Source organism: Microtus oregoni, unplaced genomic scaffold (genome assembly GCF_018167655.1).
Source record: "Microtus oregoni isolate MIOR12 unplaced genomic scaffold, Mior012 000034F_ref0000314, whole genome shotgun sequence".
NCBI lineage: Eukaryota > Metazoa > Chordata > Mammalia > Rodentia > Cricetidae > Microtus > Microtus oregoni.
Window position 1 is genome coordinate 20266233 of NW_024543093.1, and position 27243 is coordinate 20293475.

The 27243-nt window shown below is 39.3% G+C and overlaps 1 protein-coding gene across 2 annotated transcripts in view; it reads left to right on the top strand.

Moving 5' to 3' along the window:
* Positions 1-27243, top strand: part of Cwf19l2 (CWF19 like cell cycle control factor 2) — a 108203-nt gene that overhangs the window by 62165 nt on the left and 18795 nt on the right. Inside the window, exons 17-18 of one of the 2 annotated variants that reach the window (XR_005972198.1) lie at positions 22409-22510; positions 24762-25214. Coding sequence is in view for 1 of the 2 variants with exons in the window: in XM_041630480.1 (XP_041486414.1) it covers positions 22409-22510; positions 24762-24905 (246 nt within the window). In the remaining variant the exon portion in view is untranslated. Of the gene's footprint in view, positions 1-22408; positions 22511-24761; positions 26230-27243 lie in introns of those variants that run through there. The other variant, XM_041630480.1, reaches the window with a different exon arrangement.

A 27243-nucleotide genomic window follows, 5' to 3' on the forward strand; every position in this document is an offset into this window, starting at 1 on the left:
CTTTATTGGGTTCTGGGGAACCCAACTCAGGTCTTTTCACTTGTGTGGCAAAAACCTGCTAAGCCATTTCCCTGACTCCAGATTTGTTTTTTATACAAAAGTTCCCTGCTACATTCCTAGAATATAGTAGCTGGGTTAGATTCTGTGTTTGCCACTTTCTTGGGGATTTGCTGAAGGTTGTTGTATCGTTCAGTTTTGACTTTTAGGTCAACTTTTAGATACAATATAGTAACTACTTCTCTAGTGACTATTGTTTGTAGAAATGAAAATTAAATTGGTTAGAGATTAATAAACAGATTGTTTTTGAATTTTCTTTTTAAAATAACTCATTCTGTTAGTCTTCATTGCTTGCCTGCCATTTACCAGCTCTGTTCTGGGCATGCTCTGTGTAGTAGATCAGAACAGAAAAGGTGGTTGCTTTTATAGAGTTTACTATAGTGAAGGCTGTCAGTTCATTATGCTAAACCCAGTCTTCCATACACAGTTGTTTTTTTAAAAAAAATACAGCTGTTCTCGCCTGTAAATTGCCCCTGTAGGTTTTCATGCTGCTATGGGATCAATAGTCTACCAGAGACTAGATGACCTGCAAACCATAAAAAGCATTTCAGCATGAGACCTTTTGACAGAAAATGTTTGACCACTGCTGTTTAAATAGATACCTTTGGAATATGTTCTCTACATTTCTGCTTTTGGAAAGTCAGGCATCTTAGTCAAAACTCATGGATGGCTAGCATTCCCTGTCACACTGACAGCCAGTCCAAAGATGCATATTTTGTAGCACTAGTTAAGTTATAGTTTTAACTTAGAGGTGAGTGTTGGCTGTCATCTTTTTCTGTTCCATCCCTAGACAACTGGACCAGAATTTAAGGAGAAAAAAAAAATCCTAATTGTTTTCTTTACTCTTCTTCCTACTGACTCATTAAAACAGTGTTTAATGTAGTAGCTCTCACCCCGAATCAGTTTTCTGGTCTTGAAATGACATTGATGTTTAAGTAGAGGGCCAAGGATGGGCACATCTAAGCAGTTCCTGTAAAGCTGTAGGCCTACCCTCCATGGACCCATCATTCTCTGGGCTTCAGTTTTCTTCCATGAGGTGATTTGACAAGTTGTTAAATGGTGTGAAGTCTCTTTCCAAGCAAGAGACTAGTTCCCCTCCAGCAGGTGCCTTTTTTTGTTCTTTTTTTATTTTTCCATTCAAAAATGTACACTTCCACCCCTCCTCCTATTCCCCTCCCGCTCCCCCACTCACCCTCCTCCAATCCCCTCCCTCCTTAAGAGAGGACAGGGTACCCTGCCCTGTGAGAAGTCCAAGGTCCTCCCCCCTCCACCCAGGCCTAGGAAGGTGTGCATCCAAATAGGGTCCCAAAAAGCCAGTACATGCAGTAGAAACAGGTCCCAGTGCTATTATCAATGGCTTCTCAGTCTGCCCCCGTTGGCAGAAACATTCAGAGAGTCCGGTTTGATCACATGCTTGTTCGGTCCCAGTCCAGCTAGATTTGGTGAGCTCCCATTAGATTAGGCATACTGTCTCAGTGGGTGGACCAACCCCTCGTGGTCCTGACTTCCTTGCTCATCTTCTCCCTCCTTCTGCTTTTCATTGGACCTTGGGAGCTCAGTCTGTTGCTCTGATGAGGGTCTCTGTCTCTATCTCCATCCGGCGTAACATGGTGATATTCGAGATAATCATCAGTGTGGTAGTGGGGGAAGGCCAGTTCAGGCACCCTCTCCTCTGCTGCCCAAGGACTGTACCTGGGGACATCCCCATGGACACCTGGGTTCCCCTCTAGAGCCAAGTCTCTTGCCAACTCTAAAATGGCTCCCTTAATGTAGATATCTTCTTCCCTGCTACTATATCTGCCCTTCCTCCATCTCTACCCTCCCACTCCCCCAAGCTCTCCCCAGTCTTTCCCGTCTCCCTTCTCTCTCCCCCTCACCCCTTCCCCCAACCTCACCCCCACCCCTACTCCCACCCCCATTCTCCAAACTTCTGCCCGGTGATCTTGTTTGCTTCCAATTTCCAGGAGGAACTATATATGTTTATCTTTGGGTTCACTTTTTTGGGGGGGCTTTTTTAGCCTTGTCAACTATAGGCTCAATGTCCTTTGTTTATGGCTAGAGTTCACGAATGAGTGAGTACATACCATATTCATCTTTTTGGGTCTGGATTACCTCACTCAGGATAGTGTTTTCTATTTCCATCCATTTGCATGCAAAATTCAAGATGTCGTTTTTTACCACTGATTAGTACTCTAATGTGTATATATTCCACACTTTCTTTATCCATTCTTCCATTGAGGGGCATCTAGGTTGCTTCCAGGTTCTCGCTATTACAAATTATGCTGCCATGAACATAGTTGAACAATATAATTGGGCATCTCTTGGGTATATTCTCAAGAGTGGTATTGCTGGATCCTGAGGTAGGTTGATTCCCAATTTCCTGAGAAACTGCCACACAGATTTCCAAAGTGGTTTCACGAGTTTGCATTCCCACCAGCAATAGATCAGTGTTCCCCTTACTCTACATCCTCTCCAGCATAGGCTATCATTGGTGTTTTTGATTTTAGCCATTCTGACAGGTGTAAGATGGTATCTCAAAGTAGTTTTGATTTGCATTTCCCTTATCGCTAAGGAAGTTGAACATGGCCTTAAGTGTCTTTTGACCATTTGAACTTCGTCTGATGAGAATTCTCTTTTCAGTTCAGTACCCCATTTTTTAATTGAGTTAATTAGAATTTTTTTAATGTCCAGTTTCTTGAGTTCTTTGTATGTTTTGGAGATTAGACCTTTGTCTGATGCAGGGTTGGTGAAGATCTCCCATTCAGTAGAATGCCTTTTCATCTGAATGACAGTGTCCTTTGCTTTGCAGAAGCTTCTCAGTTTCAGGAGGTCCCATTTATTCAATGTTGCTCTTGTTGTCTGTGCTACTGGAGTTATACATAGGAAGTGATCTCCTGTGCCCATATGTTGTAGGGTACTTCCCACTTTCTCGTCTATCAGGTTCAGTGTAGTCAGATTTCTATTGAGGTCTTTAATCCATTTGGACTTGAGTTTTGTGCATGGTGATAGATATGGATCAATTTGCATTCTTCTACAGGTTGACATCCAGTTACGCCAGCACCATTTGTTGAAGATGCCTTCTTCCATCGTATACTTTTAGCTCCTTTATCGAAAATCAGATGTTCATAGGTTTGTGGGTTAATATCCAGATTTCCGATTCTATTCCATTGGTCAACATCTCTGTTTTTATGCCAATATCAAGCTGTTTTCAATACTGTAGCTCTGTAATAGAGTTTGAAGTCAGGGATGGTAATGCCTCCTGTAGCCTTATTGTATAAGATTGTTTTGGCTATCCTGGGTTATTTGTTTTTCCATATAAAGTTGATTATTGTTCTCTCAAGGTCTGTGAAGAATTTTGTTGGGATTTTAATGGGGATTGTGTTGAATTTATAGATTGCCTTTGGTAGAATTGCCATTTTTACTATGTTGATTCTACCCATCCAAGAGCATCCTTCCATTTTCTGGTATCCTCTTTAATTTCTTTCTTCAAAGCCTTAAAGTTCTTGTCAAATAGATCTTTCACTACCTTGGTTAGTAATACCCCAAGATATTTTATGCTGTTTGTGGCTATTGTGAAAGGTGATGCTTCTCTGTTTCCCTCTCTGCTTCTCTATCCTTTCTGTGTAGGAGGACTACTGATTTTTTTTTTTTTTGAGTTGATCTTGTATCCTGCCACATCAGTGAAGGTATTTATCAGCTGTAGAAGTTCTTTGGTAGTGTTTTTTGGGTCACTGATGTACACTATCATATCATCTGCAAATAACTAAAGTTTGACTTCTTTTTTCTGATTCAAATCCCCTTAATCTCTTTATGTTGTCTTATTGCTATTGCTACAACTTCAAGAACTATATTGAAGAGTTATGGAGAGAGTGGACAGCCTTGTCTTGTTCCTGATTTTAGTGAAATGGCTTTGAGTTTCTCTCCATTTAATTTGATATTAGCTGTTGGCTTGCTGTATATTGGTTTTAATATATTTAGATATGATCCTTTTATCCCTAATCTCTCGTAGACCTTTACCATAAAGGGGTGTTGAATTTTGTCAAATTCTTTTTCAGCAGCTAATGAAATGATCATATGTTTTTTTTTCTTTTAGTTTATTTATATGATGGATTACATTGATAGATTTTTTTGTATGTTGAACCAGCCCTGCATCTTGGGATGAAGCCTACTTGATCGTAATGGATGATTTTTTTGATGTGTTCTTGGATTCAGTTTGCCAGTATTTTATTGAGAATTTTTGCATCGATGTTCATGAGCGAGATTGGTCTGTAATTCTCTTTCTTGGTTGAGTCTTTGCGTGGTTTTGGTATCAGGGAAACTGTAGCTTCATAAAAAGAGTTTGGCAATGACTCATTTGAAACACATTAAGGAGGATAGGTATCAGCTCTTCTTGGAAGTTCTGGTAAAATTCTGCTTTAAAATCATCTGGTCCTGGGCTTTTTTTTTGTTTGGGACGGTTTTTATGACAGCTTCTATTGCCTCATGACTTATAGGTCTATTTAAATTGATTCAATTTTGCTATATGGTATTTATCTAAAACCAAGTTCATATCTTTTACATTTTCCAACTTTGTGGCATGTAGGCTTTTGTAGTAAGACCTAATGTTTCTCTGAATTTCCTCTGTGTCTCTGGTTATGTCCCCCTTTTCATTTCTAATCTTGTTAACTTTCAGGATCTCTCTCTGCCTTTTGATTAGTTTGCATAGGGGTTTGTCAATCTTGTTGATTTTCTCAAAGAACCAGCTCTTTGTTTCATTGATTCTTTGGCTTGTTTTCTGTGTTTCTATTTTGTTGATTTCAGCCCCCAGTTGATTATATCCAGTCTTATACTCCTCCTGGGTGAGTCTACTTTTTTTTTTTTTTCTAGATCTTTCAGGTGTGCTGGTAAGTCTCTAATGTGAGCTTTCTTCATTTTTTTTTTTTAATGTGGGAACTTAGTGCTATGAAATTTCCTCTTAGCACTGTTTTCATAGTGTCCCATTGGTTTGGGTATGTTGTGTCTTTTTTTTTCGTTGAATTCAAGGAAGACTAATTTTTTTCTTTATTTCTTCCCTGACCCAGGGGTGGTTGAGTAGTTGACTGTTCAGTTTTGATGAGTTTGTAGATTTTCTGGGGTTAGAATTGCTGTTGAATTCTTACTTTATTCCATGGTGATCTGATAAGCCACAGGTGGTTACTAAAATTCTTTTGGATCTGTCGAAGTTTGCTTTGTTACTGAGTATGTGATCAGTTTTTGAGTAGGTTCCATGAGATGCTGAGAAGAAGGTATATTCTTTCCAATTTGGGTTGAATGTTCTATAGATGTCTTTTAAGTCCATTTGATTCATTACCTCTGTTAGTTCTCTTATTTCTCTGTTAGGTTTCTCTCTGATTGACCTGTCCATTGATGAGAGAGGATTGTTGAAGTCTCCTACTATTAGTGTGTGTGGTTTGATGTGTGCTTTGCGTTCTAGTAATGTTTCTTTTACATATGTGGGTGCTTTTATATTAGGGGCATAGATATTCAGAATTGAGACTTCATCTTGGTGAATTGTTCCTGTTTTGAGTATAAAGTGTTCATTTCCATCTCTTCTGATTGATTTTAGTTTGAAGTCAATTTTGTTAGATATTAGTATAGCCACACCCGCTTGTTTCTTAGGTCCGTTTGATTGACAAACCTTTCCCAGTTTTATAATCTGAAGTAATGTCTGTCTTTGTGGTTGAGGTGTGTTTCTTGTAAACAGCAGAATGCTGGGTCCTGCTTTTGCATCCATTCTCTTAACCTATGCCTTTTAATAGGTGAATTGAGTCCATTGATATTAAGTGATATTAATGACCAGTGGTTGTTAACTCCAGTTATTTTTTATTTATTTATTTTTTTTGGTAGTATAGTTTGTGTGTTTTCCTTCTTTGAGATGTGCTGGTGGAGGGCTGTTAGATGTCTGAGTTATTGTGGGCATTGTTGGCTTCCTTGGGTTGTGATTTTCCTTCTAGTACTTTCTGTAAGGCTGGGTTTGTGGCTACTTATTTTTAATTTTTTTTTTCCTGGAATGTCTTGTTTTCTCCATTGATAGTGAAAGAAAGCTTGGCTGCGTATAGTATTCTGGGCTTGCGTTCGTGGTCTCTTAGTTTCTGCAGTACATCTATCCAAGACCTTCTGGATTTCATGGTTTCCATAGAGAAGTCAGGTATAATTCTGTTAGGTTTACCTTTATATGTTATTTGACCTTTTTTTCTTTGCAGCTCTTAATATTCTTTCTTTATTCTGTATGTTTTGATTATTATATGGCGAGGGGATTTTTTTTTTTTTGATCCTGTCTATTTGGTGTTCTGTATGCTTCTTGTACCTTCATAGGATTTTCTTTGTTTAGGTTGGGAAAGTTTTCTTCTATAATTTTGTTGAATATATTTTCTGCGCCTTTGAGCTGTAATTCTTCTCTTTATTTTACTCCTATTCTTTGGTTTGGTCTTTTCATGGTGTTATAGATTTCTTGGATTTTTTTTAAAGAATTTGTTGGATTTCCTGTTTTCTTTGATCAGTGCGTTTATTTCCTCTATAGTATCTTCAGCATCTAAGATTCTTTCTTCTATCTCTTGTATTCTGTTGGTTATATTTGTCTCTGTAGTTTCTGTTTGTTTACCCAGATTTTCCATATCCTGCCATATCTTGGTTTTTGTTTTCTTCATTGTCTCCATTTCAGTTTTCAAGTCTTGAACTGTTTCCATTACCTGTTTGATTTCTTTTTTGGGGGATATCTTTGAGGGATTTATTTATTTCTTCTAACTTTTTGTTAGTCTTCTCATCCATTTCTTTAAAGGAGTTTTTCACATCCTGTTTAATGGTCTCTATCACTTTCATAATGTTATGTTTAAAGTCTATTTCTTCTACTTCTTCTGTAGTAGGGTCTTCAAGTCTTCTTGATGTATGTATGCTGGATTCTGGTTGCTTTTCAGATTGTTGGAGGGATTCTTGCATTGGCAACTGCCCATCTCTTCCCTCAAATGCTGTTAGGAGAGTCTTGGCTGCTTGGTCTGATCTTTGCTGTGGCTAACTGCGTACTTGGTGATTTTTCTTGGTCTGCCCTCTTTTATGTCCCCTCAACACTGGAGTTTGCTCTCAGATTCTCTCCACTCTAATGTAGGCTGTGGTGGTGGATCACTCCGGATGGATCTACTGTTACTGGATTAGGGACACATTCTGGCCAAGGACCTTGCAGACAAAAGGGCGGGCTTGGTAGATGCTTGTTCGTTGGAACAAAGAAACCCCTGCAGCCTTGCACTCACCACTGTGTCCCCAAAGCCTCAGCCCTGAAGCAGGCTGAGTTAGGGGATCCTAGGACCTTGCAGATGGTAAGGGGTGCTTGGGGGAAAGCTGGGGTAGGATAAATAGGGAAAGCCAGTAGCTGGGGAGAAGCCCCACTGAATGGCCAGAAAGTTTAGGGGATTGGAGGGTGCCTGTGCTCCCTTCCTGAGGCGTCTGGCCAGCCAGATGGGCACACACTTATCCCTCCGAATGGAGCTACTCCAGTTTTTGTTCTTGACATCATAATTTCATAACTCAAAATTCTTTCATAAAATTGTAATGATGACCAATGTATTCGAAGTAGAAATTTTTAAAGAAATTTATTTTTTTACATTTGCTACTGTAAGTGCAGCTTGTGGGCCATCTAGTGCTAAAGCTTGCTTTTTAAAAACCTAGACTTAATACATGAAGTACATATCCAGGCACTTTTACTAACTTAAGTAATAGGGAAAGCAAGAATCAGGTGTGGCCGCATGTAAGAACAGCATCAGAAGTCTGAAGATGGGAACCCTTGAAGCAGTAGGGATTCATAGAATTTTTTTTTTTTTACTGGAACCTCTTTAGAAGTTATAGTAGATGGGGAAGAAGACAGATAACTTCCTGCTGCATCTTAATGTCCATTTTGGTGGAATCGCGAGTAGATCTTAACCCAGAAGAGTTCCAAAGGAGCCAACTTTCAGAGTACCACATTTTTCAGTGTCTTTTAAAGTGATTTGTTTCAGAATATAAAGTGAATAAACACTTAGTCACTTTAAAATTTTATGTCTGAAAGACTTATAAACATTCTTGTGAATGTTTTGTGACCTTAATAATTTCAAAAGTTTTTTGTCTTTCTCTTTGCAGTTGAGGGTCATTGTTTTTTCTCCAAGTACATTCTTATGTTTCAATGGAGATTCATGTATTTGTACTTTCTTCTGATTCTTTTGACTTTATTTTTTTTCTATGTCATTTGAGGGTTAGTGTCCTATTTCTATGGTCTTTAGATTTCTTGCAGTGTGATTCCAAGCCTATGGCTAGGACAGTAGATTATGTAAACAGATCTGAGTGCTCACAGCAAAGGAATCATGTGATAACAAAAAAATCTGTCAAGAAAATGGGCAACTTTTTTTTTTTAAAGCAAGCTGTTGTATTGAGAGATAAGGAAATCCTTGATTGATTTTACAAAAATTAAGGTGAATTTTATGGGAAATGTAGCAGTCAGTATTTAAGGATAATTGCTTTTTAATTAAGAAAACTGTTTTCAAGGGAAATTTGAGGAAGTTAGGCATTACTATTGAAATGAGAGGGAGAAATTCAGACTGAAAAACTGGGCAGTTTTCACAGTTTTGCTATTTATCTGTACAACACTCTTAACTTCCTCACTTCTGAGCCTCCATATACACCTCTCCTCTGTCCAATTCATAGTCTAGTTTTGTTATGTAAGTGTGTCTAGGGTTGACCATTTGGGATTTGACATGCTCTGTTAGAGTTTGTTCCTGGAGGAAACTTTTGCTCTTAGCTGCCATTGATCACTTGTAACACTGTCTTGGTTGTCCTGGTTGTGGCTTGTCAAGATTTCCCCCATCTATGTCGTTATGTCAATCTTGTTGTCATTCTACTCTTGTTCAGGTAACCATATTCTTCAGATTTCTTACATTCATTTTTTTTTTTTTTCTGTTTTGCCTAGGGAATACTGTATAGCAACAGGCCTCTTGAACCTCTGGCTCCTATAAATTTTTTTTTTTTTTTTTTTTGCTTTCTCTCTCTTGAGCCTTAGCTGTAGGGTTGCATTGCAGATATATCAGTTGGGATTGAGCAACCACACACAGACCTTTTCTTATTCTCTGTATTTTGACCAGTTCTGGTTCTCTGTAATAGTTCAGGTTTGTTAAAAAAAAAAAAGATTTTTTTTTTTTGATGAGAGCTGACAGCTATACTTAATCTGTGAGTATAAATATTTGAACACAGATATTATTACATTGGATTACGAAAATGGCAGTAGTAGGTTCTCTTTCAGGTCTAGGACCCCTCTAGCAATCTAGCCGTGAGTAGTAGGCTACATTTATACAACCAGGCATGAATTTCCTACTATTAAGTTGGCTTTAAGTCCAATTAGACAGCTTTGATTCCCCCTAAGATAGAAGAACCATTCTTAGACCATTGGTAATATTTTCCTAGTCTCATCATTGCTAGGATTCATAGGCTGTTGTGTTAAGAGCGGCGAGGCTGTGTCCCCGGCACCCGGCCGCCCACCTGGCTAGCTCTAGCTTATGCCCCGAAATAATTACACGGAAACTGTCTTCTTTTAAACACCGCTTGGCCCATTATATCTAGCCTTTTCTCAGCTCACTCTCGCACCTGGACAAGCCCATTTCTTATAATCGGTGTAGCCCACGAGCTGGCTTACCAGGAATGATCTTAACCTGCGTCTGCCTGGAGTGGGAGAATCATGGCGACTCTCTGACTCAGCTTCTTTCTCCCAGCATTCTGTTCTGTTTACTCCTCCCACCTATGTTTTAACCTATGAGGGCCAAGCAGTTTCTTTATTGCTTAACCAATGAAATCAACAGATTGATATATGACACTCCCACATCACTTCCGCTTTTTCTGTTTAAACAAAAAAAAGGAAGGCTTTAACTTTAACATAGCAAAATTACATATAACAAAACAGTTATCAAGCAAGAATTATAGTTACAATATTTATATCTATTTTATCTTTTATCATAACAATGGAAAACTATAACTACCTATCCATTCTTCAACTCCATCAAAGACTCCAGAAGGATATAATATTACCTAAGCAAACAAGAAATCCAAACTCTAGAAATGACAGAGACATCTTGCTGCCTGGACAGTCACCTAAAGTTCCTCTGCACTGTTGGGGCATCCATCTTCGGCCTACAGGCCCATAGTTTCTAGCAGATATTTCCATGAAGCAGGAAATTCCAAAGACAGTTCAGTCACTATCTGTTGTGTCCTGCAGAATGTCTTGCAGACTCCTTCATGAATCAGGAACCCCGAAAGATCATCTCACCTTTAGGCAAGTTGAGTAGTCCTCTCTCTGCGGGTTCTCTGTGTCCAATTTATGCAATAGTCCAGGCAAGAGCAGTTTCTTGCCCAAATGGCTATCAAACTCCATAAGGATCCTCTTCGATGCCCATCTTCCTCTTGAAGTAGATTGGTGCCGCCAGGAGCAGAGTGTCTCATTCTCATGAAATACCCTAAGTTATTAAAATATTTTAAATGCTATATTCTGCAGCCTTTGAGAGATATGAAGAATGCCTATCGAACTGAAATATATATCTATATATCTAGAAAATCTAACTAACATGACTACAAAATTGACTATTATTACTGATTGTCCATTAACAGCCTATATACATTACATTTTTAAATGAACTACACAATCACAATACCTTAATAAAGATCAGAAATACATATACATATAACAAAATTGACCTTAAATATCTATCAATAAAGCAAAATCTATACTAATGCAAATTATTCATATCTATATCATATCCCCCTTTAAATGTAAAAGAACATTTATAAACCATATTTGGGAACATGGGCGCAGTTTTTTCTCTCCAAATTGCTTCCTGCTGAATGGGGGCGTCGTTAATTAGGTCTTTCATGGTATAACCTGTGTGCTAGTTTCATCTCAGTTGGAAGTTGAGTGAAGTAATTTTTTGAGGGATGTTCACAGGAACTTTTCGGGAGGCCGTGGTCTATCATACCAAATTGGGATAGATGCAATCCACAGGGTCTGGTCCTCTGTGAAAACAAAAGAAGACCCTCTCCAAAGCATCATATCCTTAGACCCAAATTTTGAAATCGTAATACCCTTATATCCCTTCTGGTTTAGCTTGGCAGCCCATGTAATGAAATGTCTCTCTGTACTTAGCTCCTTCACAGTCAAAAATTGTAAAGAAAATACAATGTACATAATCCAGACTCTCTGTGAGTTTTCCATTTTTACGTGGCTTATTTTTTTTATTTCTTCTAATCTATAACTATCTGTACTCTGTCTCTTTAAAGACTTTACCTTTTTTTTTAACCATTAATTTTATTCTCTATATTCTTTTTCTTCTCTCTCTCAAGCCTACGTACATTCATCCAACAGTGTGGTCTTTTATGTCTGAATCTGTTTTATTGTGAATCTGTAACATTTTTTTTTTTTTTTACTATCCCGGAGCATTTCTTAAAATGTTAAGCACTTCTTAAAAACTTAAGTTGCACCATGTAGGGGTAATATGGTACTGCCTATTTACTGCCAAGTCTAAACCTTAACTGCGCTGTTATTATGGTAATTATGGCAGTTCCTGCCTGAGGTCAGCACAGTTCAGCATGGAGCAGCCGCTCCTGCCTCAAATCCATTTGGTGCCCCTGAGCTGAGCACAGTTCTAGGCATACAGCAAGTCCACATTGGAGCCACACTCAGCAGTTTAATTTTGAGACTGAACATGCAGCACAGAAACTCTTTTTATCCAAGTTACAATCAAATCTGACACGCAGAGCACTGTGCAGTCTGAAAACACGTCTCTTCCGCCATGTTCTTCCACCTGCCTAAGCCTGATTCTGCAGTCTGCCCAGGTGCAGGCAGGGAGCGCTGAGCCATCAGCATGGTCTCAGAGCACTCTCCTTCCGATCCCAGCGGGAACACAAACATCCAGTCCCATAAAATCCATTGAAATTCTTAAAGCCAGAGTTTGCTCTGGCAGCACAGCCCCAAGAAGCTGCGCTTTAAAATGACACAGCATTTTTTCTGCTGCTGTTGCCGAATCAGGAAATCTCTCTACAGAATGCCACCAACAAACAGCAAAAATCTGTGTTAAACTCTTTCTCCCTTATTTTTAAGCCATCTCAGGTTTTTAAGTGGATTTAGCCCATCACGTCGGGCACCACTCTGTTGTGTTAGGAGTTGTCTCTTACTTGAGGGTCCTAGATCTGAATCTTTAGATTTGAGTAGATAACCTGGAGTATCTGAAGTAGCCAGTAAAGTAGAAGGAACCATGGGAGGATGAGGTGAGAAGAAGCTCTAGAAAAGAAGATAGCAAGAGGCAGGGATTATGAAAGCGATAATGTTGAAAATCGAGGACTTTTAACTGGGGATAAAATAGGAAACGAAGCATAATAAAGGGGCTAGGGAAGGAGTGTAGCACGAATTCTAATTGTTCTCAATAGTAAAAACTCAGAATCATCAGTCAGAGGGTGAAAGCTGAAGGATCAGAGAAACAAAATGGTTATCTGCTAGAGAGTTCTTGCCTCTCCTAATGCTCAGACCAGAGGGGCAATCCTGTCTCTACAAAACCTCAGACTGAATGAACTGAGCTCTTGTCTTCCTCTCGCCATATATTCCTCTCTCTGCTCAGCCATATCCCTTCTTTTTTTCCACCTCCCTAGTGCTGGGATTAAAGTTATGTGACTCCCAAGTACTGGGATTAAAGATGTGAGCCAATATAGCCTGGCTGTATCAACCCAGGGTGGCTTTGAATTCAGAAATCCATCTGCCTCTGCCTCCCAAGTGCTGTGATTAAAGGTATATACCACCACTGCCTGGCCTCTATGACTAACTAGTGCCTTAGCTCTGCACTCTGATCTTCAGGCAAGCTTTGTTATAGTATAAACAAAATATCACCACAAAAGAGAGATACATAACATTAAGGTTGTTTGAAAAAGGCATAGGGTAACATACTGTTTTATAAGCCATGCTCTTTCTAACAGAAATCCCAGTGCTAGGTTTGGGAAACCGCTCCTCGTGTTGATGGTTGGAGGAATATAAGAGCCTCCTAAAACACTATGGGCTGTTGCCATTGCCTTCTGGAACTTGAAGGTCAGACCCTATTTCTGTGTAAACTGTTAAAAGTGGAACTGGGGTTCCAGCAGTTTTCCTTATGATGGAAAAGGCAGGAAAAGAAGAGTGCTAATGATTACAAATATACCAGCTCTGATGCCAGTGCCTTTGTTGGAAGTATGTACTACACTCTGTTGGGTGTCTCCTGAAGACTGGAGAAGAGATTTCTCTTAATGGACTGGGACTGAACTTGGGCTCTGTGCCTGTAAGGCAAGAACATTCCTACGGAGCCATATCCCCTGCCTTAGTTTTGTTTTTTCTTATTAAGTACTGGCTGGCTGGTCTCTCAAGACAGCTTTGACCTCTTTATAGCCAAGTCCTTAAACTTGAAGCCCTCTTACTTCAGCCTCCTGAGTGTCTTTGACTATAGGCATCTTTCATCAGTTCTAGAGACGAGAAGACACTCTTATCTTCTCAGTTGATAGAAGCTATCTATGTCTATGGCTTTTGGCCTTCTCCTGCCTTCAAAATGAAGAGTTAGGTACTTACCAATCTTTATACCTCAGGCCTCTTGTTTCTTGTAATTATCCTCATGATTACATTTATCTCATGTGAATAACTCAGCATCACCATTTTATTTCAAGACTCTAAACTTGTTCATGCCTTTAATGTCTCTTTTGCCATGTAAAGTAGTATACTCAGGGCTTTGCCATATTCAGGACCCATTATTCTGCCTATCAGAGTGTAATACAAAGAAAATGAAAGAGTGCTAGCACCATATATTCCTTCAAGTTATTTCTCAGAGTATTGCATGCTGCATGCCTGATAACCTAGTTAGGTCAGTGTCCAATGGAGCCTTCTTTCCTACTGTCACTGAACAACTTTGCACAGAACATTCTTTTTTTTTTTTTTAAATTTCTGCCTCCTCCCTGCCTCCCATATCCCTTCCCCTCCCCCTCCCTCTCCAGTCCAAAAAGCAGTCAGGGTTCCCTGCCCTGTGGGAAGTCCAAGGACCTCCCCCGTCCATCCAGGTATAGGAAGGTGAGCATCCAAACAGGCTAGGCTCCCACAAAGCCAGTACATGCAGTAGGATCAAAACCCCGCGCCATTGTCCTTGGCTTCTCAGCAGCCCTCATTGTTCACCATGTTCAGAGAGTCTGGTTTTATCCCATGCTTTTTCAGTCCCAGTCCAGCTAGCCTTGGTGAGCTAACCCCACCGTCTCAGTGGGTGGGTGCACCCCTTGTGGTCCTGACTTCCTTGCTCATGTTCTCCCTCCTTCTGCTCCTCATTGGGACCTTGGGAGCTCAGCCCGATGCTCCTCTGTGGGTCTCTGTCTCTATCTCCATCCGTCGCCAGATGAAGGTTCTATGGTGATATGCAAGATATTCATCAGTATGGCTGTAGGATCGGGCCATTTCAGGCTCCCTCTCCTCAGCTGCACAGAACATTCTTAAAGAGGACATAGAAATGAAAGTAACAGTCTCCTATATGCTAAAATTAGAGCTGGGGAGCTGCATAAACATCCTTCTCTCGGATGTTCCCAAAAAACCTCAGAATGCTTCGTGTTTCCCCTTAGACTCAAATGTTGCAGAATTGTCTGACATGACATACTCATGAGAATCAGAGATGTGCTTAAAGCTTTGTCTGTGGGTCTGTTTTTTACTTTGTTTTTTCTCAATTGTCAGTAATGACTATTATTGTTAAAAATACAGCTGGGCGGTGGTGGCGCACGCCTATAATCCCAGCACTCAGGAGGCAGAGGCAGGCGGATCTCTGTGAGTTCGAGGCCAGCCTGGTCTACAAAGGGAGTTCCAAGACAGGCTCCAAAGCTACAGAGAAACCCTGTCTCGAAAAACCAAAAAAAAAAAAAAAAAAATACACATAAAAATACAGAACTCTAGAAAATATCTAAATACATGAAGTGGCATTTTAATGTTTATATTACTTTGTAGACTGAATTTTTTAAAAAAAATCCTGCTTTATGAGAAACATTTTATTGTCTCTAATTTTATTTGACTTATAATGACTACAAAGGACTTTTCTGTTCATACTATACTATAAACTCTGAAGTTGTGCCTTCTTAAGTACCCAATACCAATTGGGTGAGGGAATATGTGGTCCAGATGAGTCATGTTGCTTGCATAATGGTTTTAGAGGGGAGACTTACTGTATATTGATTAACCTGGATGATATGTAGTGATAAAAGTTGGAACTTTAGAGGAAAACCTTACAAAGATACAAAATCTGCTGCAAAAAACAAGAATTTATAGCTCTTTTCAATGAGTAATGAGATTAAAACTCTAACCCCCCCCCTCCGTGTGTGTGTGTGTGGGTGTGTGTGTGTGTGTGTGAAAGGAGGGAGAGAAGGGTAATATGGAGCTGATCCCAAGGGATTGTGAAATTAACTTGGTATACTAAATAGTGCTATATTTATCTCACTAATTAGTGAAAGAAATAATAATTATAAATTTATTTACATTTGATAAATATTCTCATAGTAAAGATTTTACGCATTTGTAAACACAGCCACAAATATATGATCAAGCTCCCTCTTCCTAAGTATAATATGAACAAAATAAACTTTTATTTGTTTTTTTTCATTTTTTTTATTGAGAAAAGGAGAAGAAAGAAAAAAACAAGTTTCCACCTCCTCCCAGCCTCCCATTAACCTCCCCCTCCTCCCACCCTTCTCCCCCTCCTCCCTCCCTTCTCCCCCTCCTCCCACTCCTCTCCCCCTCCCTCTCCAGTCCAAAGAGCAGTCAGGGTTCCCTGCCCTGTGGTAAGTCCTAGGTCCTCCCCTCTCCGTCCATTCCTAGGAAGGTGAACATCCAAACTGGCTAGGCTCCCAGAAAGCCAGCACATTACGTAGGTTCAAAACCCCGTGCCATTGTCCTTGGCTTCTCATTAGCCCTCATTGTTCGCCATGCTCAGAGAGTCCAGTTTTTTCCCATGCTTTTTCAGTCACAGTCCAGCTGGCCTTGGTGAGCTCCCAATAGATCAACTCTACTGTCTCAGTGGGTGGGTGCACTCCTCGTGGTCCCGACTTCTTTGCTCATGTTCTCCCTCCTTCTGCTCCTCACTGGGACCTTGGGAGCTCAGTCCAGTGCTCCAGTGTGGGTCTCTGTCTCTATCTCCATCCATCGCCAGATGAAGGTTCTATGGTGATATGCAAGATATTCGTCAGTATTGCTCTAGGAAAGGGTCATTTCAGGTTCCCCATCCTCAGCTGCCCAAGGAACTAACTGGGGACCTCGGCTTGGGCATCTGGGAGCCACTCTAGGTTCAAGTCTCTTGCCAACTCTAAGGTGGCTCCCTTAACTAAGAATTGTGCTTCCGTGCTCCTCTATCTAACCTTCCTTTATCCCAATCCTCCTTTTTCCCCAAGTTACCCCATTCTCGCCTTCTTCCTTTTCTCTCCCCATCTCCCCTTACCCCCATCCCACCCCACCCCCAAGATCTCAATTTTCTCCCCGGCAATTTTGTCTACTTCCCATAGCCAAGAGGACAACTATATGTTATTCCTTTGGTTCACCTTCTTACTCAGCTTCTTTCACCAATTGTAGACTCCGTGACCCTTGTTTATGGCTAGAAACCAATTGTGAGTGAGTACATCCCATATTCATCTTTTTGGGTCTGGGTTACCTCACTCAGGATAGTGTTTTCTATTTCCATCCATTTGCATGCAAAATTTGAGAAGTCATTGTTTTTTACCGCAGCGTAGTACTCTAATGTGTATATATTCCACACTTGCTTTATCCATTCTTCCATTGAAGGGCATCTAGGTTGTTTCCAGGTTCTGGCTATTACAAATAATACTGCTATGAACATAGTTGAACAAATGCTCTTGTCATATGATAGGGCATCTCTTGGGTATATTCCCAGGAGTGGTATTGCTGGGTCCAGGGGTAGGTTGATCCCGAATTTCCTGAGAAACCGAAACACCGATTTCCAAAGTGGTTGCATAAGATTGCATTCCCACCAGCAATGGATGAGGGTACCCCTTCCTCCACAGCCTCTCCAGCAAAGGCTATCATTGGAGCTTTTTATTTTAGCCATTCTGACAGGTGTAAGATGATATCTCAAAGTTGTTTTGATTTGCATTTCCCTGATCGCGAAGGAGTTTGAGCATGACCTTAAGTGTCTTTTGGCCATTTGAACTTCCTCTGCTGAGAATTCTCTATTCAGTTCAGTGCCCCATTTTTTAATTGGGTTAATTAGCATTTTAAAGTCTAGTTTCCTGAGTTCTCTATATATTTTGGAGATCAGACCTTTGTCTGTTGCGGGGTTGGTGAAGATCTTCTCCCAGTCAGTAGGTTGCCTTTTTGTCTTGGTGACAGTGTCCTTTGCTTTACAGAAGTTTCTCAGTTTTAGTAGGTCCCATTTATTCAATGTTGCCCTTAATGTCTGTGCTGTTGGGGTTATACATAGGAAGTGATCTCCTGTGCCCATCTGTTGGAGGGTACTTCCCACTTTCTCTTCTATCAGGTTCAATGTGTTGTGACTGATAGTGAGGTCTTTAATCCATTTGGACTTGAGTTTTGTGCATGGTGATAGATATGGGTCTATTTTCATTCTTCTACAGGTTGATATCCTTTTATGCCAGCACCATTTGTTGAAGATGCGTTCCTTCTTCCATTGTATACTTTTGGCTCCTTTATCAAAAATGAGGTGTTCATAGGTTTGTGGCTCAAAATTTGGGTCTTCAATTCGAATCCATTGGTCGACTTCTCTGTTTTTATGCCGGTACCACACTGTTTTCATCACTGTAGCTCTGTAATAAAGTTTAAAGTCAGGGATGGTAATACCTCCAGACAATCCTTTATTGTATAGGATTGTTTTGGCTATCCTGGGTTTTTTGTTTTTCCATATAAAGTTGATTATTGTCCTCTCAAGATCTGTGAAGAATTTTGATGGGACCTTGATGGGGATTGCATTGAATCTATAAATTGCCTTTGGTAGAATTGCCATTTTTACTATGTTGATCCTCCCAATCCAAGAGCAAGGTAGATCCATCCATTTTCTGGTATACTCCTCAGTTTCTTTCTTCAAAGACTTAAAGTTCTTGTCAAATAGATCTTTCACTTCCTTGGTTAGAGTTACCCCAAGATATTTTATGCTGTTTCTGGCTGTCGTGAATGGTGAAGCTTCTCTGATTTCCCTCTCTGCTTCCATATCCTTTGTGTATAAGAGGGCGACTGATTTTTTGGAATTGATCTTGTATCCTGCCACATTACTAAAGGTGTTTATCAGTTGTAAAAGTTCTTTGGTGGAGTTTTGATGGTCGCTTATGTACACTATCATATCATCTGCAAATAACGAAAGTTTAACTTCTTCCTTTCCAATTCGAATCCCCTTGATCCCATTATGTTGTCTTAATGCTGCTGCTAGAACTTCAGGCACTATATTGAAGAGGTATGGCGAGAGTGGACAGCCTTATCGTGTTCCTGAGTTTAGTGGGATGGCTTTAAGTTTCTCTCCATTTAATTTGATGTTAGCTATCGGTTTGCTGTATATAGCTTTTATTATATTTAGGTATGACCCTTGTATCCCTAATCTCTCCAAGACTTTTATCATAAAGGGATGTTGAATTTTGTCAAATGCTTTTTCAGCATCTAATGAAATGATCATATGGTTTTTTTCTTTCAGTTTATTTATATGCTGGATTACATTGATAGATTTTCGTATGTTGAACCAGCCCTGCATCCCTGGGATGAAGCCTAATTGATCATAATGGATAATTTTTCTAATGTGTTCTTCCATACGGTTTGCCAGTGTTTTGCTGAGGATTTTTGCATCGATGTTCATGAGTGAGATTGGTCTATAATTTTCTTTCTTGGTTGAGTCTTTGTGCGGTTTTGGTATCAGGGTAACTGTAGCTTCATAAAAGGAATTTGGCAATGCCTCTTCTGTTTCTATATTGTGAAATACATTAAGGAGGATAGGTATTAGTTCTTTTTGGAAGTTCTGGAAGAATTCCGCATTGAAGCCATCTGGTCCTGGACTTTTTTTGGTATGGAGGTTTTTGATAACCTCTTCTAATTCTTTGCTACTAACAGGTCTATTTAGGTTGTTCACCTGGTCCTGGTTTTACTTTGGTATATGGTATTTATCTAAAAATGTGTCCATTTCCTTTACATTTTCCAGGTTTGTGACATATAGGCTTTTATAGTAAGATCTAATGATTCTCTGAATTTCCTCTGTGTCTGTGGTTATGTCCCCCTTTTCATTTCTGATCTTATTAATTTGCAAATTCTCTCTCTGCTGTTTGATTAGTTTGGATAGGGGTTTATCAATCTTGTTGACTTTCTCCAGGAACCAGCTTTTTGTTTCATTGATACTTTGTATTGTTTTCTGTGTTTCTATTTTGTTGATTTCAGCCCTCAGTTTGATTATTTCCAGTCTTCTATTCCTCTTAGGTGAGTCTGCTTCTTTTTTTTCTTGAGCTTTCAGGTGGGCTGTTAAGTCTCCACTGTGAGCTTTCTCTGTTTTCTTTAAGTGGGCACTTAGTGCTATGAACTTTCCTCATAGGACTGCTTTCATAGTGTCCCACAAGTTTAAGTATGTTGTTTCTTTATTTTCATTGAATTCCAGGAAGACTTTAATTTCTTTCTTAATTTCTTCCTTAATCCAGGAATGGTTCAGTAGTTGACTGTTCAGTTTCCATGAATTTGTAGGCTTTCTGGGGGTAGGATTGTTGTTGAATTCTAACTTTAATCCATGGTGATCTGATAAGACACAGGTGGTTACTAATATTTTTTTGTAACTGTGGATGTTGCTTTGTTACCGACTATGTGGTCGATTTTTGAGAAGGTTCCATGAGCTGCAGAGAAGAAGGTATATTCTTTCCTATTTGGGTGGAATATTCTATAGATGTCTGTTAAGTCCATTTGCTTCATTACCTCCATTAATTCCCTTATTTCTCTGTTAGGTTTCTGTCTGATTGACCTGTCCATTGGTGAGAGAGGAGTGTTGAAGTCTCTTACTATTAGTGTGTGCGGTTTGATGGCTGCCTTGACTTTTAGCAATGTTTCTTTTATGTACGTGGGTGCTTTTATATTAGGGGCATAGATGTTCACGATTGAGACTTCATCCTGATGAACTGTTCCTGTTATGAGTATAAAATGCCCCTCTCCATCTCTTCTGATTGATTTAAGTTTGAAGTCAACTTTGTTAGAAATTAGTATGGCCACACCTGCTTGTTTCTTAGGTCCATTTGCTTGGTAAGCCTTTTCCCAGCCCTTTACTCTGAGTAGATGTCTATCTTTGTGATTGAGGTGTGTTTCTTGCAAACAGCAGAATGTTGGATCCTGTTTTCTTATCCAATCTCTTAGCCTGTGCCTTTTTGTAGGTGAGTTGAGTCCATTGACATTAAGTGATATTAATGACCAGTGGTTGTTAACTCCGGTCATTTTTTTTAGTCGTAGAGTTTATGTGTTTCCCTTTTTTTTTTTTTTTTGTGTATGTGAAGGGTCATCTAGAGATGTCTGAGTTATTGTGGTCATTGTTGGACTCCTTGGTTAGTGATTTTCCTTCTATTACTTTCTGTAAGGCTGGATTTGTGGCTATGTATTGTTTAAATTTGTTTTTATCCTGGAAAATTGTATTTTCTCCATTTATAGTGAATGAAAGCTTGGCTGGGTATAGTAATCTGGGCTTGTATCCATGGTCTCTCATTTTCTGCAGTACATCTATCCAGGACCTTCTGGCTTTCATGGTTTTCATGGAGAAGTCAGGTGTAAGTCTGATAGGTTTACCTTTGTAAGTAATTTGGCCTTTTTCCTTTGCAGCTCTTAATATTCTTTCCTTATTCTGTATGCTTTGTGTTTTGATAATTATATGGCGAGGGGATGTTTTTTTTTTTTTGATCCAGCCTATTCGGTGTTCTGTATGCTTCTTGAACCTTTATAGGTATATCTTTCTTTAGGTTGGGAAAGTTTTCTTCTATAATTTTATTAAATATATTTTCTGGACCATTGAGCTGCACTTCTTCTCCTTCTTCTACTCCTATAATTCTTAGGTTTGGTCTTTTTATTGTGTCCCATATTTCCTGAATGTTTTTTGATAAGAGTTTGTTGGACTTGCAATTTTCTTTGATCAGAGTGTTTATTTTCTCCATGGTATCTTCAGAAACTGAGATTCTTTCTTCTAACTCTTGTATTCTGTTGGTTATGGTTGTTTCTGTAGACTCTGTTTGTTTACTTAAATTTTCCATGTCCAGCCGGCCCTCTGTTTGTGTTTTCTTCTTTGCCTCCATTTCAGTTTTCAAGTCTTGAACTGTTTCCATTATCTGTTTGATTGTTTTTCCTTGGTTTTCTAGGGTATCATTCACTGATTTATTCATTTCTTCAAACTTTCTGTTATATTTCTCATCCATTTCTATAAGGGCGTTTTTTACATGCTGTTTAAGGGCATCAATCAGTGTCATGAAGTCAATCTTTACTACTTCTTCTTGATTAAGGTGTTCATGTCCTCCCGTTGTGAGGTCGCTGGTTTCTGGTGGCTTCATGTTGCTTTTCAGCTTGTTGGGCGAACTCTTGCCTTGGCGTCTGCCCATCTCTTCTTCCAAATGCTCCCTTATGGATCTTCTTTTACCGGATCAGGTCTCCTTATCTACCCAACAAAGGCTCTCCCCAACGTTGGCTCTTCTGGCGCCTAGAGATCAGTGCTGGTTGGGCAGGTCGCAAAGAAAGCGCCTACCCTGCTTGGTGCAGGCTGGCAATAGAAACAAAGGGACTCCCGCCCGCTTGGGTGCCCCGAGGATTTGGACTCAGTGCCCAGACAGTCTGGGCTGGGTGATTTTATGTGCCGAAAGAGGGCGGTGGGGCCGAATTAGGCAGGGTTCTGGATGGGAGCTGGGTGGGCTAGGAAGAAAGAGGCGGTATGCAGGGAGTGGAGGCCCTGCAGAGAGCCCAAGAAGGATAGGGGGCCAAGGAACCTCTGAGCTCCCCTTCCCAGGTGGCGCCGCGGGGCCAGAAATTCACCCCAATGCTGTCTCTCCTGGCGCCAAGAGATCTCTCTAAACTTTTATTTGTAATCATAGGAAAATTGTTCCTTGTTTCTGCAAAAAGATTTGAATACCTTTTTTCCATTCTCTTCAAGAACAGGAAAGTAGTTGTTTTGATTGTGAATTGCTAGACTTGATGGCGATCTGTCTGACTGAAATCTTTTCCTTGGGAAGTTAAGTCATGGGAAGCGTGTCATGTACATTCTCCTGATAGATGATCAGTTCTCTCATGGCAGAGAATTGGAGAAACCATCGCTTCCCCATTTCAAATGTAATTTGTTTTTTTATTTAGGTGCCTAGAAGCTTGCCTTATTTTGCCGTAGAATTTGGCCTTCACGGGGGATTTGCCCACGTCATTGAAGATCAACACAAATTTCCTCGTTACTTTGGAAAGGTATACTCAGAAATTTGATAAAACACTGAAGTTTAGTGGTTTTGTTAATGTTTTCACAAAAGTATAAAAGAAAATTTAAGTTTGAACACAATATACAAGAATTTGGTGAGTTATTCTCTATACAGGTTTGAGAGAGAGGGGTGGGGTTTAAGAGGTAACAATAAAAATATACCAGAATATTCATGATCACGTCAGAGATATTATTGTGACAGTGTTCTCAGTCTTAATAACTGTAATGCTTTTCTGACTTTGAAATCAGACAGCTTTGTTCTGAAAAAATGTGATATTTATTAAGGGCTTACTGTGTGCCTATCTACTAGTGTCCAAGCAGTCATCTAGTGCTCACAGTAACCCTGTTGTCTAGATTTTGATCTAAATTTTGTTATACAGATTAGAAAACTATAAATTGCAGAGAGGCTGTGTAACTTGCCTAGGGTTATGTGCTATATGAGAGAACCCAGGTACCCTAGGTTATAGTTATTGGAGAGAATAAATAGTTTCAGCTCTTCATTTATAGTTAAAGTATAATCCAGAACAAATAAATGACCCATTTCACACAGTTAAGTTCTGGGCACATATGAAAGAAAATCCTAGTCGTTTGACTGCCAGTAGTTTTTTTCAGGGAAGAAAAAAAAATGCCTTTTTCAGAGTATATTCCTTAAATTAGAGGACTCCTTAACTACGTATCTAAAGTCTTGTTAGGAACTGGAATGGAATTAATAAGGCATTGCAAATTGGCAAAATGAATCTGGGCCTAGAGCAGGCCTTCTCATATCACTTCTATGTGTCTGTTCATCTAGAGAGAGGGTTCTGTGAATTCATAATTGCCCACCCTGCTTCCTCTTCTGCCCTACTCTCATCTGCATAAGATAATCTTCTACAGTCAATTGGGATGTGCCAAGAAGAAACAGAGCTGTTGCCCTTAACAAGCACCCAGATTCTAAAATCACATTCATTTTTGAATTATTGCTTATAGACTCTCACATGACCCAACCGGATCTTGAATTTACCACATAGCTGAATATGTCTTTGCAATCCTGATTATCCTACTTCCACCTCCTGATGTGAGTTTCCATCATGCCTGTTTTTATATATAGTCTTAGGCATCAAACCCACAGCTTCATGCATGTCAGGCACATACTCTACTACTCGACCTACCAACTGGGTTCTAGCCCATCCCTTGTTTGAGAAGTTTGCAGAATTTTTTTCTACAGAATTAACAAAACAAATAAAAACCAAAGCAACAACAAAGAACAACTTTGTTTGCACTGCTCTGAAAAATTCTGTTGTTGTTCCCTAGAGATTTTTAACTGCTCTTTAGCTTTGGATTTGGAGCTCTCGATTCATAGTTTTACAGATTGTTTTCTAGAGGAAAGGACACCATTCACCCATTGTTTTACTTTTTCAATTTTCATTGGGTGAATTGTCTCCCCTTCAAGTATTACTCAGGCATTGTGGTTTTAATATTGAACAGGCAATTTCCCCATGGCTCAGAGCATCCTTGTCATGAACTACTTTCTATCCTCCTTTGACTTGCTCCCCAAGAAATTATTCAGAGAACACTGGAAAATAGTCTCTTTTGCAGTAAGAGAATGAGAACCTATCTTGCATTGTCAAATAATGCATGCAGTGGTCTAGAGATAGTTTCAGACAGACACAAACTACCCTTTCTCAGACTGTAGTGTTGAAATGGCATGATGCCAGGAAACTTGGACTAAATCTGAATTTGTCCAGTCTCTCCTGAGGTCATAAGCAGAGGACTTTCTTAGTGATGGGTGATTCCCTTTTCTGATTTATCCAACAAGTAGGACATTCGTTTGTTTGTTTTAAATGTCTTCTGGTCTTTGCCACCTGCCTTTTCCAACCATGTAACTGAGACTTTATTATTCTGGTTCTCACCACATCTCCATATTCTCTTATGAGCTCTCTGATGACATATTATTTATCTTTATGAGCAAGGAAATTAAATTTCACTTTCTTTATCCTTTTTGCTACCATTAGATAGATAAACTAATGAGCAACCAAGCAGACAAATTGCTTCACAAGAGACACCACAAGTACTCTCAGGATCACAGAATTTCTAGTTAAGATTGTAAATAAGGTTTTTTGCTTGAAACTAATATGTAATGTATGTACATTGTCACAAAGAATTAATTAATAATATGTTTAATAGGAGAATTAATGAGTAGTTCCATTCTTGATTGCATTGTTTGTACATGTATACTTTCATATTTTTCTTACTCTTTAAAAGGAAATCATTGGTGGTATGCTGGATCTAGAGCCCAGGCTTTGGAAGAAGGGCATCAGAGAAAGCTTTGAGGACCAGAGGAAGAAAGCATTGCAGTTTGCTCAGTGGTGGAAACCATTTGATGTCACCAAAAGTAAAAGCTGTTAAGTGTACCCTGCATGTGTTGTTTCCTCTGCTGAACTCATTCAGTTTATATCTATTATATTTACAAGCAACTTTGCCTTGATCCCTAGGGAAAACAGCTGGCTACTCTAGTCACTGACATCCATGTTAGGTCAGACTGTTTTCTTCCACTTAGTTTGAGTGATAGTGGAATAAGAGCAGATGTATCAGGATTATTGGTACAAGTTCCTTTTGTATCTAACTTCTAGCTGTTCCAGTTGTTTGCTTACCCTAGAGAAGGACTTGTCTCCAGAGGTCTAATAAGACTTCAGTGGAAAGTGGATCTGCTTCCAGGTAGAGTCTGGTAGCTTCTTTTGTGCTTTTTATAGAAAATTAGATGTATTTAGAACTAACAGGGTTATTTTCATAGTTTTATTAAAGGGGTCTTTTTCCTTTTTTTAAATAGTAGTGTATAATATCATCTTTGTTAAAGAAAATGATTAAAGAATTAAATGATAATGAAATATACATAAATGGAAATGTGTTTTTAGTTCTGGACCTTAAAATAACTTGAATTTTGGTAATCCAAAAATAATTGTCTTAAACAGCACAATTCTTAATTGTTTGGGGTTTGTGTAAAGTTAAATTCTGTAGCCAAGTCACTGTATTGGTTTTTAATATTGTCATAAATTTCAAATGATACAAATATCCAAGAAATGTTCTTAATAAAAGTGCTTAAGTTTTATTATTCTCAACATCTGATTTTGAGAAAACCTTGTGTTTATAAAATATGTGTTGTAGTAAGTCTTATTAAAACATATTTTCAAAAAGTCAAGCTGTGATATTTATAATAAAAATGTTAGTGCTTGGAATAAGAGTGAAGTTTACTCTAGAGTTAACCTATTATGCATTTATTTTAACGTCTCACTGTCACTTTTTCGGTGTATGTTCCTTGTATGTTAAAAGATAGCTATTTTTGTTCCTTTCATATTTTCCAAATAATGGTAAAGCTTACTGGTTTTGATTTTCAGTACTTAATACATCAAAGTGTGTATATGTATATATATAGTGTATTATGTATAATAAACAGACAGTATGATTGTGTTTTCAAGCTATTAGCTTTGTCTCAAGTTTTAAATGAATTTAAAACTTTCATTTTTATAATTAGTGAGTTAAAATGTTTGTTAATAGTTCAAAACATATGAATACTCCTGCCTTAAATTCTACTGTATTTATAATATGTGCATTCCAAATGAACTCTTTTTGTCTTGGCCCCGGTTACTTATTGATGCACAGTCAATTTCGCTAAACCTCAGTGGCTTCAAGTAATAACTTATCTTGTACCTTATGGTTGGCACTTTTAGTGATTTGCCCTTTCCTTATGATATCTAGGTCCTCAGCCAAAGTGGCTTAAACATCTGGAGATTGTAGTGATAAGGCCAGCAGGCCTACTTTTTCCTGCTCGGCTCCCGCACGGCCTCCCCGCCACCATCTCCCATTTCCCTTCCCCTCCCCCGACAGCCCAAAGAGCAATCAGGGTTCCCTGCCCTGTGAGAAGTCCAGGACCACCCACCTCCATCCAGGTCTAGTAAGCTGAGCATTCAAACTGCCTGGGCTCCCACAAAGCCAGTACGCGCAGTAGGATCAAAACCCATTGTCATTGTTCTTGAGTTCTCAGCAGTCCTCATTGTCCGCTATGTTCAGCAAGTCCGGTTTTATCCCATGATTTTTCAGACCCAGGCCAGCTGGCCTTGGTGAGTTCCCGATAGAACATCCCCATTGTCTCAGTGTGTGGGTGCACCCCTCGCGGTCCTGAGTTCCTTGCTCGTACTCTCTCTCCATCTGCTCCTAATTTGGACCTTGAGTTTTCAGTCCAGTGCTCCAATGTGGGTCTCTCTGTCTCTGTCTCCTTTCATCGCCTGATGAAGGTTAATATTCAGGAGGATGCCTATATGTTTTTCATATAGGTTCACCTTATTTAGCTTCTCTAGGATCACAAATTATAGGCTCAATGTCCTTTATTTATGGCTAGAAACCAAATATGAGTGAGTACATCCCATGTTCCTCTTTTTGGGTCTGGCTTACCTCACTCAGGATAGTGTTTTCTATTTCCGTCCATTTGCATGCAAAATTCAAGAAGTCATTGTTTTTTACTGCTGAGTAGTACTCTAATATGTATATATTCCATACTTTCTTCATCTATTCTTCCATTGAAGGGGATCTAGGTTGTTTCCAGGTTCTGGCTATTACAAACAATGCTGCTATGAACATAGTTGAGCATATACTTTTGTTGTACGATAGGGCATCTCTTGGGTATATTCCGAAGAGTGGTATTGCTGGATTCTGGGGTAGGTTGATCCCGAATTTCCTGGGAAACCGCCAC